The following is an 11,689-nucleotide window of genomic DNA, read 5'->3' as shown; positions in this document are numbered from 1 at the left end:
TTTTTGGGTCAATGGATCTTATGAAAGTATCAAAACAGGTCTAAAGAATCATTTGGATGCTCTCAAAAAACACTTTGGACGGGACATTGACATGGACAATATAAAGTACAATGGTTTGTTGGATTTTGGAAAGCTTTATTCACAGTCTTCCCTTTTTGGAGAAGTCATGCACCAGCAAAGTAATTTAATGGAAAATGTTCAAATGCAAGGTTCGATGGTTCGGCTTTGGAACAAGCTCTCTCGCAGTACATTCCTACAAGATAACATTTCTGAGTACTTCAAGCTTGCAAATTTATGTCAAACCTTTATTCTTGGCTTAGTTGAGGATGAAAGGTGTTTTAGTACTCTCGGTTACTTGAAGAATAAGCTTCGTAATAAGCTAGATGATAACTTAGATCTTAGCTTGAGATTATACTCTTGTTCTTATGATGTTAGTAGCTTTCTGTATGATAGAGCATTAGCACTCTGGAAGTCAAGCTATAAAAGAAAAGGCTATACTTAGCTTTTTTGGACTATTTAAACTAGACTTTGAGAATTTTCTTCCCCCATTGGATTTGAAGGATATTCATTATCCTTAAACAATTTTATGTTTTGCATACTCTACAATATCCTAAATGCTAGCTATTTCATGTATTTTGAAATTATGTAAAACGGAAAAGACAGAGTTTTCAATATAACTAGTTTTAAGTATATTTGTGAAAATTGAAAGTTTTTTAAATGCCCTAGAATATTTAGCCAAGTTTTGAAACAAAAATTATAACAAAAGATATAATTCGCCAATTCTTTGAAACTTTTAAAAATAATTTATGAAAAATTTCGCCAATATATTATAATACTATATTTCTATACCTTCGATAAAAACATCCCTCCCTGCTACCACTTTTAGGGCAAATTTATCAAATTTGAGGCTCTAACATAGCCCACCTTTATTTTTGGGCTAATTTATCAAATTTAAAGCTCGAAATATTAGCCCAGCCAACCTTGAAAAGCCTCTAAATTAGCCCTTGGGCTAAAATTTGCCCCTAATTTTTTCCTTGATGAATAGTAGAAGGTGGAGGGTTTGACATGGCTACTAGGTATGAGTAATTTCATATTAATCTCTTGAGGTAATTAGATACCCATTACACACCGCATACGACCCTCACTCACGATTGTCCTTAAGGTTAGCGTGTATTTGGATGGGTATACCAATAACACTTGTATTAAGGAATTGTAGTACTAGAGTGCAGAATGTTCACTTCTATGTAGTACACGTGTGAGACTTTTACTACGTATCACATGGATATAATCATTTCATCTATATGTAATATATTGGCAAGATATGAAAGAGTCATAGGACTCTTCACATGTAAATAAAAGGAACATACTATCACTCACCAATTCTATATGTGTGCGCACGTGTGTGCATGCATGTGTGTGTGTGTGTGTGTGTGTGTGCATGCACGTGCTTACACATATAAAACATAACATACATACACATAGAGAAGATATATGCATACAATGACAAAATACAACATAAAGACACATGGAGAGAGACACAATCTGTTTTTCTCTATATGTACACACATAAAACATACATACCTACACACAAAAATAGTATGTGTATCTGTGCGTATATTGTGTGTGTGTGTGTACACCATATACCATACATAAATAATGACCTTCAAACTTAGCTATGATGTTTTGATTTATAAATTTTGGTTAACAAAGTGGCATGATTAGGCCTCAAGTAGACTCCCCTAAATCTCTACACTCTCTACTTCCTACTATCAAAGGATTTTTTGGATTTTTAGGGTCCCTTTAGGAGGGAGTGGATCCAATGAGTGAAATAGATTTCATTCTATTCTCATCTCTTGACTTTATACAAATCACTTGGGGTTAATTAGCTTTGTCTTCCTTGGTTATTCTTCTATATTTGTAAATGCAATGTTCTTCTTGGCAGATAATAGAAGAGCAGTTCATAATATAGAATACAAGTATGGAAAGCTACATGAACAACAAATACTTCTTTGGTGTTTATTATTATACCAAGCCATGTATCGCCCCCAAATCTATGGAAAGTGTATGTCCTCACTTATGAGTTGACTAAAGTTGTAGCATGCTTGAAAAATATAATAACGCTTTTAGTACAAATCACATGTGGTAAAACTAATACTTCAAAATAGAGATCAACTTTCATTCATATTATGTAATGTATAAAAGTTCCATTTTTTCCATTATTCAATATGTATTCTTATGTCAATCATTTAACAATAGAGGCACTGGAAGAGCAACATCTTCTTCTTGCTAACCGCACCAAACCTAACATAAAAGCCAAGGCTTGGGCACACAAATTAAATTTATAATGAAATGTTGATCAAACTAGTGGCAACAATGAAACATGAATATCTATGGCATTTGGATAGCCTTATGAGAATATGCCCTCAAAGCTTAAGTGGGTATGAGATAGTGATGGATCTCAGAAGAACCATATGGTATTTTGGCACCAGGCAAACTGAGTTTTGAGTGCTGGCCTCAACCGTTGAGTAGCCCGTGTTCTCCTGATGAGGAGACATCAAGCTTTCCTTTTTGAACCTTTTCTCTTTGTTAATAAAAAATTTCACTTTTACTTGCGAAAAAAAAGAAGCATCTATGCCATTGAGCAGCCATCCTTTCATCTAGTGTTCTAAATCATATGTATATGTTGATCCTTTGAATTGTACTCTTCTAGGACCAACATAGTTATCTCTTTTATCAATGGCTTTGTGAGCCAAACATGCACACTAGCTGCAGAGGTGCCATTGCTCCCTCCCTAGCCATTTTGTGCATGCCAAGGTCTAGACAAAGCATTCAACTCACATAGTCCGTTTCACCAACCTTGCTTACTCATTTGTGATAGTAAGTCATTAATTTCTCGAAGAAATGGCCCGATAGGTCCCCATTGTTGACTAAGGAAGCCCCCAAAACTCTCAACCCAATGCTACAATCTTGCCTGGTAGGACAAAAAAGACCCTCAAACCCTTTAGCATGAGATTTGAAGTAATCAAATGATGTTTCCTTTTTTCAAATGAGGGGCCCATATTAGAAAATCTCTTGAGTAACTCAATTATAAAAGCATTTTGTCTTGTGTCACCCTTTAAGAAGGAAATTGACATTTCAAAGCTTCAACATGTTGCGCACTAATTTCAGCTTGGAAACGAAGGCAGCGAAAAGGAATATCTTAACTAGATTTAACATGTGGCAAGTAGGCCTTGCTTTTGTGCAAAGTACGCCATCCCAAAAAATATAATAGTTACTCAAACTTTGTATGTAAAGGTGATGATGTATGATCAAGGTGGATCTATGCTACTCCAAGAGTGGAAACACAATTTATGGCCAAAGAGAAATCCAAGGCGAAGTTGGCATTACTAATAATAGGATGTTGGGTGCGCTTAGCAACGATGCATATGAGTTGTATTTTGTTGGGTGGCAAGCTACTCTACTACAACTTACTAGGGCAATTGGTTGGTGTTGCACAGTGGCAATTTGGCTCCACGGTCACATTATAAACATGTAACAACACTTTCTTCAATGAAGGAGATTAGTTGGTAAACTTGTGTTGTCTTACATTCATGAGTGAATTTAAATATTTTCCAATGTGATTAATTTTTGTGAATGTTCAAAGGGCAGCTTTAAATTCAATATCCAAACATGTATAGGTACGGAAGGCCCCCACTAACTGAGCACTTATCTTGATGACCTAAGTGGTGCTGAGCTCCACTAGGAGTGTGTGAGTGGCATGTTAAGAACAAGTGCTCATAAACAAAGCAGGTGGTAATTTTCTCACCACCTTGTAGAGCACAATCTTGAAGTTTGCAATTGAGCAAACAAGCGGGTTTTAGGCCTATTTTAGGTAATATAAAAAGTCAAAAAGCAAGACTCGTTGAGGGTTCTAGTTACGTGTATAGCTATTGTCTTCAATAGCCCACACTCACCTATGTTTGAGGGAAGCATTCATTGAGATTCCTTAGCAATACTAGCAAATTAGGGATTTCACCTTGACTATTTCCCCCCATTAGTGGGTGCTCTCTTTAAGTTGTATAGCCCGGGGAAGGGGGGAAAGGGGGGGGGGGGGGCACTGAGTAGGAGTGAGAGAGCCAAGTGCAAGGTGATGGTAAAGGAATTTGTGCTTGGGAGGAAATCATTGTTATTTGTAGATGGCCCTTTTCTTTCATTGGAGGCACATAGTGCTGGTGCTGAGATGCGTAATTAAAGAGAAAAAAAACGGATAGGTTCCCTATTACCGGTGAGATGTGTAACTAAAATGGAAAAAAACACACACTCATCCTATTGCAATCTACATAGATGCTTGGGAGCTACACTCTGAGGGCAACTGCTCACATAGGTAGATGCCCACCACCTAAGCGACCACTACACCTCAAGAGGTGTATGTTTAAGGTGGGATGAGAGAGAGAGACAGAGAGAGAGAGAGAGAGAAAGAGAGAGAGAGAGAGAGAAGTTGGGCAAATGTGTGGTTCCGATTTGCAGTCCATCACCCAGATATTGTCGAAATCAGGGGCTCATGACAACCTAAAGTTTGCCGGGGTCTGTCGAAGTTAGGGGCACTTGTCTAGATTGAAATTTGAGAAGCAATGTTCTTCATTTCTATTGGATACCCCCTTCTTGCCAACCCTTGCTTGCCTATCTAGTCCGTTTGCATCTGTCAAGCATCCCATTGCCTTCTGTCAGACATCCTATTGCCTTCCTTGCCTGATCTTGGCCAAAAGTGCTGCATATGCCTAGGGTGAGAGAGAGAGAGAGAGAGAGAGAGAGAGAGAGAGAGAGAGAGAGAATTTAGGGTGTTTAAAGACTCGGCCCACCTTGGGCTGGCCCAATAGGAAGGATGTGCCCGAACACTAGCACAAAAGATTTGTGTTTGGCCCACCACGCCATGGCCAACTCCGCCAACCGATACATGATTGGTCGCATTGCTACAATCACACGCTGGTGACATAAATTAGGTGGGAAAAAGAGGATCTCCACTAATAAAATTCGAGAGCCATGTTTTAAGCGTTTCACACACGTCCCCGGAACAATCCCATGTGGCCTATGCCCCATGAAAAAAAAATGATTTTTTCATGGCCGGCCTCCCAGTGAGATTGTCCGCCTTTAAAAATAAAAGATAATTAGTTGCAAACTCGTGTCATTACTACAATGCTCTAGAGACCCTACCACCATGCCAGCTGATTACATTGGAGCACATTTAATATCTAATTCTTATTTGTCTGCCCTTGGTGAATCAACCCGCGGACAAACCTCTCAAAATGTCTCAAAAAGGGGGGCGGACATTCGTAGCATCCACACTTCTTAGAGCACATTCCCACTGTCTGCCAACTTAGCAAATCTACCAAACATTGCAAAGGTCTCTGTAATTCACGCGTTAGTCCCCGGAAGATGTGATGCCATAGCCTAGCAAAATTATGCCCTGCTGGAGACGGAATTCTTGGCTCTCCAGGTGGGCATTACGGTGCCAACCCATTGCGAGCCAAGGAACCTTGCATCAGCATGAGTATGGAGAAGTGCAATTCGAACGCAGGGAGGCTTCAAGATGACGAAAATGGCGCCTCTTTCTCTAGCATGACGGCCCATCTTTCCGCCGTTGCAGCGGCCTGGTGCAGCGGCCTGGTGCAGCATTCCCTTCGTCGTGGTGGGGACGGTTGCAGGGCCAAGCTCTCATATGCCAGGATGTTGGCATATCTGCCAGAGCCTGCGCCCATGCGGGAGCTCGCTCTTATACGGCAGATGGTGGTGAATGAATCGAGTCTTGGGGAATGCCAAGTAGGATGGGAGAATGCCAAGTAGGATGGGAGGAGGGGTGAAGTGGAGGGGTGTTTGAAAGAGTTGACTAGGGAGGGAAGGAGGTTTGACTGGGGTTTTGTCTGTTGCACGCTTGTTCAACTCCGCCTTTGATCAATACACAGAAAAACTCCGCCTTTGAATCATCGTCTTTGTCGAAGTCCTCTCTTCTTCTGAGCTTGCCGTCCGCCATCGCCGACCTCCTCTGCTCATCTTCCTCATCCCCTTCATGGTTTCCCGCACTCCTCCCCTTCCCATCTCCTCATCTTTGATCCTTCTCCTTATCGCTTCTTCTGTTTGTTTCCCTCTTTAGTTCCCCCTCCTTCATCCCCGCTCAGTACAGTTCTTCTCATTCAGCGCGGCTTCGTTTGCCTCCCCCCTCTCCTTCCATGGATTCCTCTTCTGGCACCCACACCGGAGACTTCTTGCGCAACGCCTTTGGTGCTGCTGGTCGTGCGGGTGGTGCCAGCGGCGATGGCCGCGACGAGAGCGCCGATGGTGGCGAGCGGGCTGATAGGCATTACGTACCAAAGACTTGTGCATCGGACAGAGACCGATCTGAGAGGGGCGATAGTCTGAGCAGGAAGGTCTTGGAACACGACAGAGAGAGTCTTAACCAGGCGGAGATAATGAGATCTTCTCTCAAGAGAGGCTATGGAGGGAACTACGGGCAGGAAGCTGCGGAAGGGAGCAACGATGCCCCCTTGTGGGACGCGAGAGACTTCGCGGGGATGGTGGCTAAAAGGAGGGAATTGGGATTCGACAAGGGGAGACGAGATGAAGAAGGTACTGCCACTGGCAGAGACTCCTCCGGGAAGAGTGGTTCGGAGAGCGATGGGCTAGAAGGAAGCCCCTCCGGCGTGGGCGCAACGCATGGTTCGGATAGCGATGGAGCAGGCGGGCTAAGGGAAGGTTCTCCAGGGAATGATTTCGGACTGCAGAAGGCTGGCTTCAGAACCTGTACGGTGTCTCTTAGAAATTGTTTGGGCACGGAGAAAGACCGCACAGAGAGGCTTTCACCCGATAAACTGTTTGAAATAAACAGGGACAGGGTGGCAACGGAGAAAATGTACTCAGCTTTACCAAGGTCAACCGACAGAGGAGAAGCGAAGACGGCCCTTTTCAGGGCGAGCGCGGATGAGGATGATACAGGGTCTTGGAACTCCGGTAAAGCTCTTGAATGGGCGCATGATGCAGTGGAAGAACGAAAGATGTCTAGAACAAATGAAGAGTGGAGTAAGAAAGGCCTTGGCACTCCCAGTACTTTCTTTCATTCCATTACTAGGCCGGAGAGGGATAGAGCGAGGAGTAAGGACCAGCTGGATGAGTGTAGGGCGGAGCTTGAAGAGGCACATGGGCAAAATGCTTGTTCGATTGACAACCCGGAGATTAGATTGGCCGCGGAGGAAGCAAAGGCAATAAACGTCAGGGTGGCGAACAATCATGCAGTTAACGAGCCAGAAGGAGTGACAGACATTTCTCCTGGAATACATGATGTCACAGTGCTAGACATAGTGGTGGAAGATCAAAGTCCACCCGATTCATCTTGTAGTTCTGGGCAGAAGAGCGACATGGAAGATGGCGGAGTAGAGCCTGAAGATAGTGTTGAGGAACAAGAAAACGAGTTTGAACCCATTGCAGAAGACGACGGCATAATTGGAGAGGACCCTCGTGAAAGGATGCCTGTGGAGGCATGTGAAGTGGAATTCCAGCCGAATGGTGGGGGGAAAGGAAGTCTTGAGGATCGACAGGGTCTAAGCAAAAATCGTACGTCGTCACAGGCAATGAAAGAAGATGGGGCTGTGACAGACAAAGATTGCAAACTCACTAGAGTTGCTCTCTCCAAAGGTATTGAGCTAGGTGAGAGTTCCACTGGGAGGCTAGCACGCGCCTTGCTAAATAAGAGAACGTTGGCAGAACAAATGCACGTAAAGCATTGGAATGTGAATGGTAGCGAGAAAGGTCTCAATCCCAGGAGAGAGCTGCAAGTACAGCAATGGAATTCCGAGATGAGCAAGAATGGTTTTGATCCAAGCAAAGAGTTGCACCTACAACCCAAAAAAGGACATGCTCCAAACAGAGAGTTGTCATTCTCTCTTTTCACCGAACCAGCTGGGCAGCAGCCTGCAAACTCGAAGGGGCACATTACAAGGGACCAAAGTAATTTCAATGGGATGTTTGAAAATGGGGAACAGTTACAGAGAATCCACGACTTCCAGGATAAAGCGAATGAGAAAGGTTTGGCTAATGTGGCTGAGCAATTGCATGAGCATTTTGGCGATGGCCACACGCAGAAAAAGCTCAAGGTGGAGTCTCTTCAGCTCTCTCTGGCGCTCCCAGGCACATCCGCAGCACCACCAGGTTTAAATCCTTCGTGCCTGGCAGAGCCTCCGAGATCAGAGAGAAATTTTCACTCTCTCGCACACTCGCAAACCCAGACCCACACCCACACCATGTCTCAGTCTCAGACCCGCACTTTATCGGATGGGTTCACCAATTCCTTGTCGTTGTCCCAGTCCCAGTCCTTTATCCATAACCCCAGTTGCTCTCTCAATTGCACTTCTCTTGAAAACCAGGAGCTTTCTTGTGGCGGAAGCAGGCAATTATCCCAAGGGACTGAGCAGATTTCTCACCGGAGCTGGCCAACTCCAAGTGGAAACGAGCAGCTGTCAAATGGGACCCAGGCAGTTGTGAGTCGGTTGCAGGACAGGTTGAAGCATAGACGTGGAATTCCTCTTTACCACCGTATTCTGCAGAATGGCAATATGCAGAGCAGTCAGGGCTTTCCTTCCATCAAAGGGAGTAACAGAAGTTCAGGAAGCAATCAAACCTCACAAAGGAGTCACCTGATCGGGCAAAGATTTCCTGTTGTCCGAAGAGTTCTTGATGGCGACCCACAACATCTTGAAGGATCTGGAAGCCAAGGTACTATGCATAAGGATTTTGAAGATATGCTACACAAGCAGCGAATGGGCTCTCGAGAAACTCGGCCGGAGCTGTATGTGCAGCAGGAGAAGAGGAGGATAGGAGACTACCCGACCAAAAGATTTAGCTCTGCAAGAGATGAGGACCTGGTAGGAAAGAGAAATCTCATCAGTGAGAAAGTTGGACTGCATGAAATTGCAACAGAACGGGTTGCGGTAATGGCACAGAAGCTGCAGGAGCTGCCAGATAGCTTCCTAGAAGGTCTGAAAGGATTGGCAAAGGAGATGCTGGGAAGCATTGAGAAACGTGAAGAATTTATAATTCTTCAAGAGCGCATTCAAGAGAGAACAGATTTAACAGAGGAAACTCTCTTACATGCACATCGAACACAGTTGGAGATTCTTGTCTCTCTGAAGACAGGAATGCAAGCTTTTGTACAACAGGACACGAGACCACACACTTTCAAGGCTTTAATAGAGGTTTTCTTGCAGAAAAGGTGTCGGAACATTGATTGTCAGCAATCCTTACCCGCATCAGGATGTGACTGCAGAATTTGCTCCAAGAAGAGTGGCTTCTGTCATGAATGCATGTGTGTGGTATGCTTTAAGTTTGACTCTGATAACTACACGTGCCGCTGGGTTGGTTGTGATGTATGCCTACATTGGTATCACACAGATTGTGGCTTAAGGAATTCTTACATTGCACCTTCTCGAAGTATGGGAGGAACCTCTGAGATGCAGTTCCGATGTGTTGCCTGTGATCACCACTCAGAGTTGTTTGGGTTTGTCAAGGAACTCTTTAAAAAACGTGCACATGTTTGGGATGCAGAAACCCTCACCAAAGAATTGGATTGTATTCGAAAGATTTTTCATGCAAGCGGAGATATGCGAGGAAAGCAGCTATGCTGGAAAGCTGAACAAATGTTGCAAAAGCTTGAAAACAAGGTTGATGCAGCAGAAGTTTGCCGCAGCATGATGCGATTTTTCAATGGTACGGCTTCATCCTTGTTATGGCCAGGTTCCCTTTCATAGGACTTGTTGATATCTGCATTTTGTTCCCAATCTAGCAACCACCTCAGCCTACAAACTATACATGGATTTCTGTGTTTGTGTTGTATTGGGGGCTTTATAGAATAGTTGGTGTCTGTTGCAAAGATCTGTCATGAACAACTCGAGTATATGGATGTTTTAGTGAAATTGGTTTGCCTTTGGTTTTCTCATACTGCAGAGGGTAACGCTGAACTGGATGGAGCTTGCACTGGCGCTCGCAAGCAGCCTCAGCTGTCAAAGCAGAATGAAGCTTCTGACCGCTTGACAGATGCTGCCAGGGAAGCTACATTCAAAGTTAATTCCATGATTGGAAACAGACTTGCAGATATGGACAAAACACGGTCAGCACTCCAGACATATGGCAGGGAGCCAGAAGAAAAGAGGACAGACGCGACGGAAATGCAGTATGCCAGAGCTTGTACAAGGGCTGAGATTGAAGATTTACGGAGCTTTGTAAGGATAAAACAAGCGGAAGCAAATATGTTTCAAGTGCGTGCAGATCAAGTCCGCCAAGAAGCCAATGGACTCCAACGCATCGTATCTGCAAAACGTGAGAAGGTCGAGGAGGACTTTGCATGCAAATATGCAAAGTTACGGCTTAATGAGGCAGAGCAGAGGCGAAGGAAGCGGTTTGATGAGTTACAAACCCTTGAAAGGGCCCAACATGATTACCAAAACATGAAGGTGAGGATGGAGGTTGATATTAAGGATCTGCTGATAAAAATGGAGATGACAAATCGCCAATTTGTTTAGGTTGAGTCTACAGCACAGGCAAACAGCTTGCACTCGGTCCACCTTAACCAAAAAAATGGTGAGCCTGGTATGTTACTATATCCGTATAGTCCAAGCTCAGAACTGCATGCACAGTGATAAGAATACAAGAGTTGTTTTCGTTTTAAGTGGTTTTCTTTCTTGATCTTGATTTTCCTTCTCTTCTCCTATGAGACCTTGTGTGGTAATGACTCCCTTGCTCATTGTTTCTCCCGATTCATGAGTCCAGGGCCCAATCAAATGCTGCAAGATTGCAAGTCAACATATGTGGAGCTTGTGCACAGTCGACATTGGGTGATTAAAATTTGTAACCGGATGATTTTCCTTCGTATCTTCTCCTAGAGGCCCTGTGCGATAATGGCTTCCTTGCTGATTGTTTCTCCCAATTCATGAGTCCAGGGCCCAATCAAATGCTGCTAGATTACAAGTTAACATATGTGAGCTTGTGCACAGTCAACATTGGGTGACAAAAAGTTTGTGACCGGGAGCTTGAGATTGTGGGTTCATGATATACGAATGAGCATGGATTGAGGCATGAACAACGTGAGCTGGATATAGATGGTGTATGCAGGGAGCAGGGTCTGTAATTTCACATGCCGATGACTTTTAAGGCCATGAACATAAAAAATTAAGGTGGCTGTAATCATGGATCATGGTAAGGCATTTGCTAGAGAAGGTGCAGGGTATGAAGCTGCAAGCTCTGATTGACTATTCTGATTTACATGTTCAGTCGTGTGACGTGACTCTGAGTTCTAAGTTTTGAAGACAAGCAGATGTTAATGTGGGTTGTATCGTGATTCTGCAACTGAAGGAAGTGATTGCTCGTATGACTTGGTCTTGCAACCCACATGGTCTATGCTAGAAATTGGCAATGTCCTATCTGTGCCCCCATGAGGAGGATATCAGGGTAAGGACAGGAGAGAGCACATAGCTGTGAATCTAGGTTGGCTGTCCTATGCCCATCTACATGGGCTGTTCTGAACCCAAGAAGGGACCAGCCCATATAGCATGCTGGTCGGCTCGTCTAGGTCCAGGATTGGGAGCAGGTTGCTCTCCCTCCTCTATAACGGAGGCCTGTTAGACTATTCTTTGTCATTTACTCAAGCCTTTACCATAGGTGCGCCGAAGAG

The 11,689-nt window shown here is 43.9% G+C and overlaps 1 protein-coding gene across 2 annotated transcripts; it reads left to right on the top strand.

The window, feature by feature from the left end:
* Nucleotides 1-5,950: 5,950 nt before the first annotated feature.
* On the top strand, nucleotides 5,951-11,439 carry LOC147881986 (uncharacterized). Of its 2 annotated transcripts, XR_015543955.1 has the most exons (3): nucleotides 5,951-9,729; nucleotides 9,967-10,608; nucleotides 10,789-11,439. XR_015543955.1 is itself a non-coding variant. In XM_087401704.1 (2 exons), the coding sequence occupies exons 1-2, from the start codon at nucleotides 6,204-6,206 to the stop codon at nucleotides 10,539-10,541; spliced, it is 4,101 nt and encodes a 1,366-aa protein (XP_087257830.1). In that variant the 5' UTR covers nucleotides 5,951-6,203; the 3' UTR covers nucleotides 10,542-10,648. The 2 variants fall into 2 exon arrangements, 1 of the variants encoding a protein (XP_087257830.1); XM_087401704.1 differs by lacking the exon at nucleotides 10,789-11,439 and having other exon boundaries at nucleotides 9,967-10,648.
* Nucleotides 11,440-11,689: the final 250 nt, after the last annotated feature.

This window comes from Dipteris shenzhenensis, chromosome 30 (assembly GCF_047967505.1).
Source record: "Dipteris shenzhenensis isolate YYH24624 ecotype China chromosome 30, Dip_SZ_1.0, whole genome shotgun sequence".
Classification (NCBI taxonomy): Eukaryota; Viridiplantae; Streptophyta; class Polypodiopsida; order Gleicheniales; family Dipteridaceae; genus Dipteris; species Dipteris shenzhenensis.
Note: the sequence above shows the minus strand (reverse complement) of the source record. Positions and strands in the feature narration are given on the sequence as shown.

Excerpts from the sequence above, each read along its gene's own strand:
- LOC147881986 (XM_087401704.1), top strand. The coding sequence starts at position 6,204 with ATGGATTCCTCTTCTGGCACCCACACCGGAGACTTCTTGCGCAACGCC. Across the intron at positions 9,730-9,966 it reads CATGATGCGATTTTTCAATG|AGGGTAACGCTGAACTGGAT; the intron begins GTACGGCTTCAT and ends CTCATACTGCAG.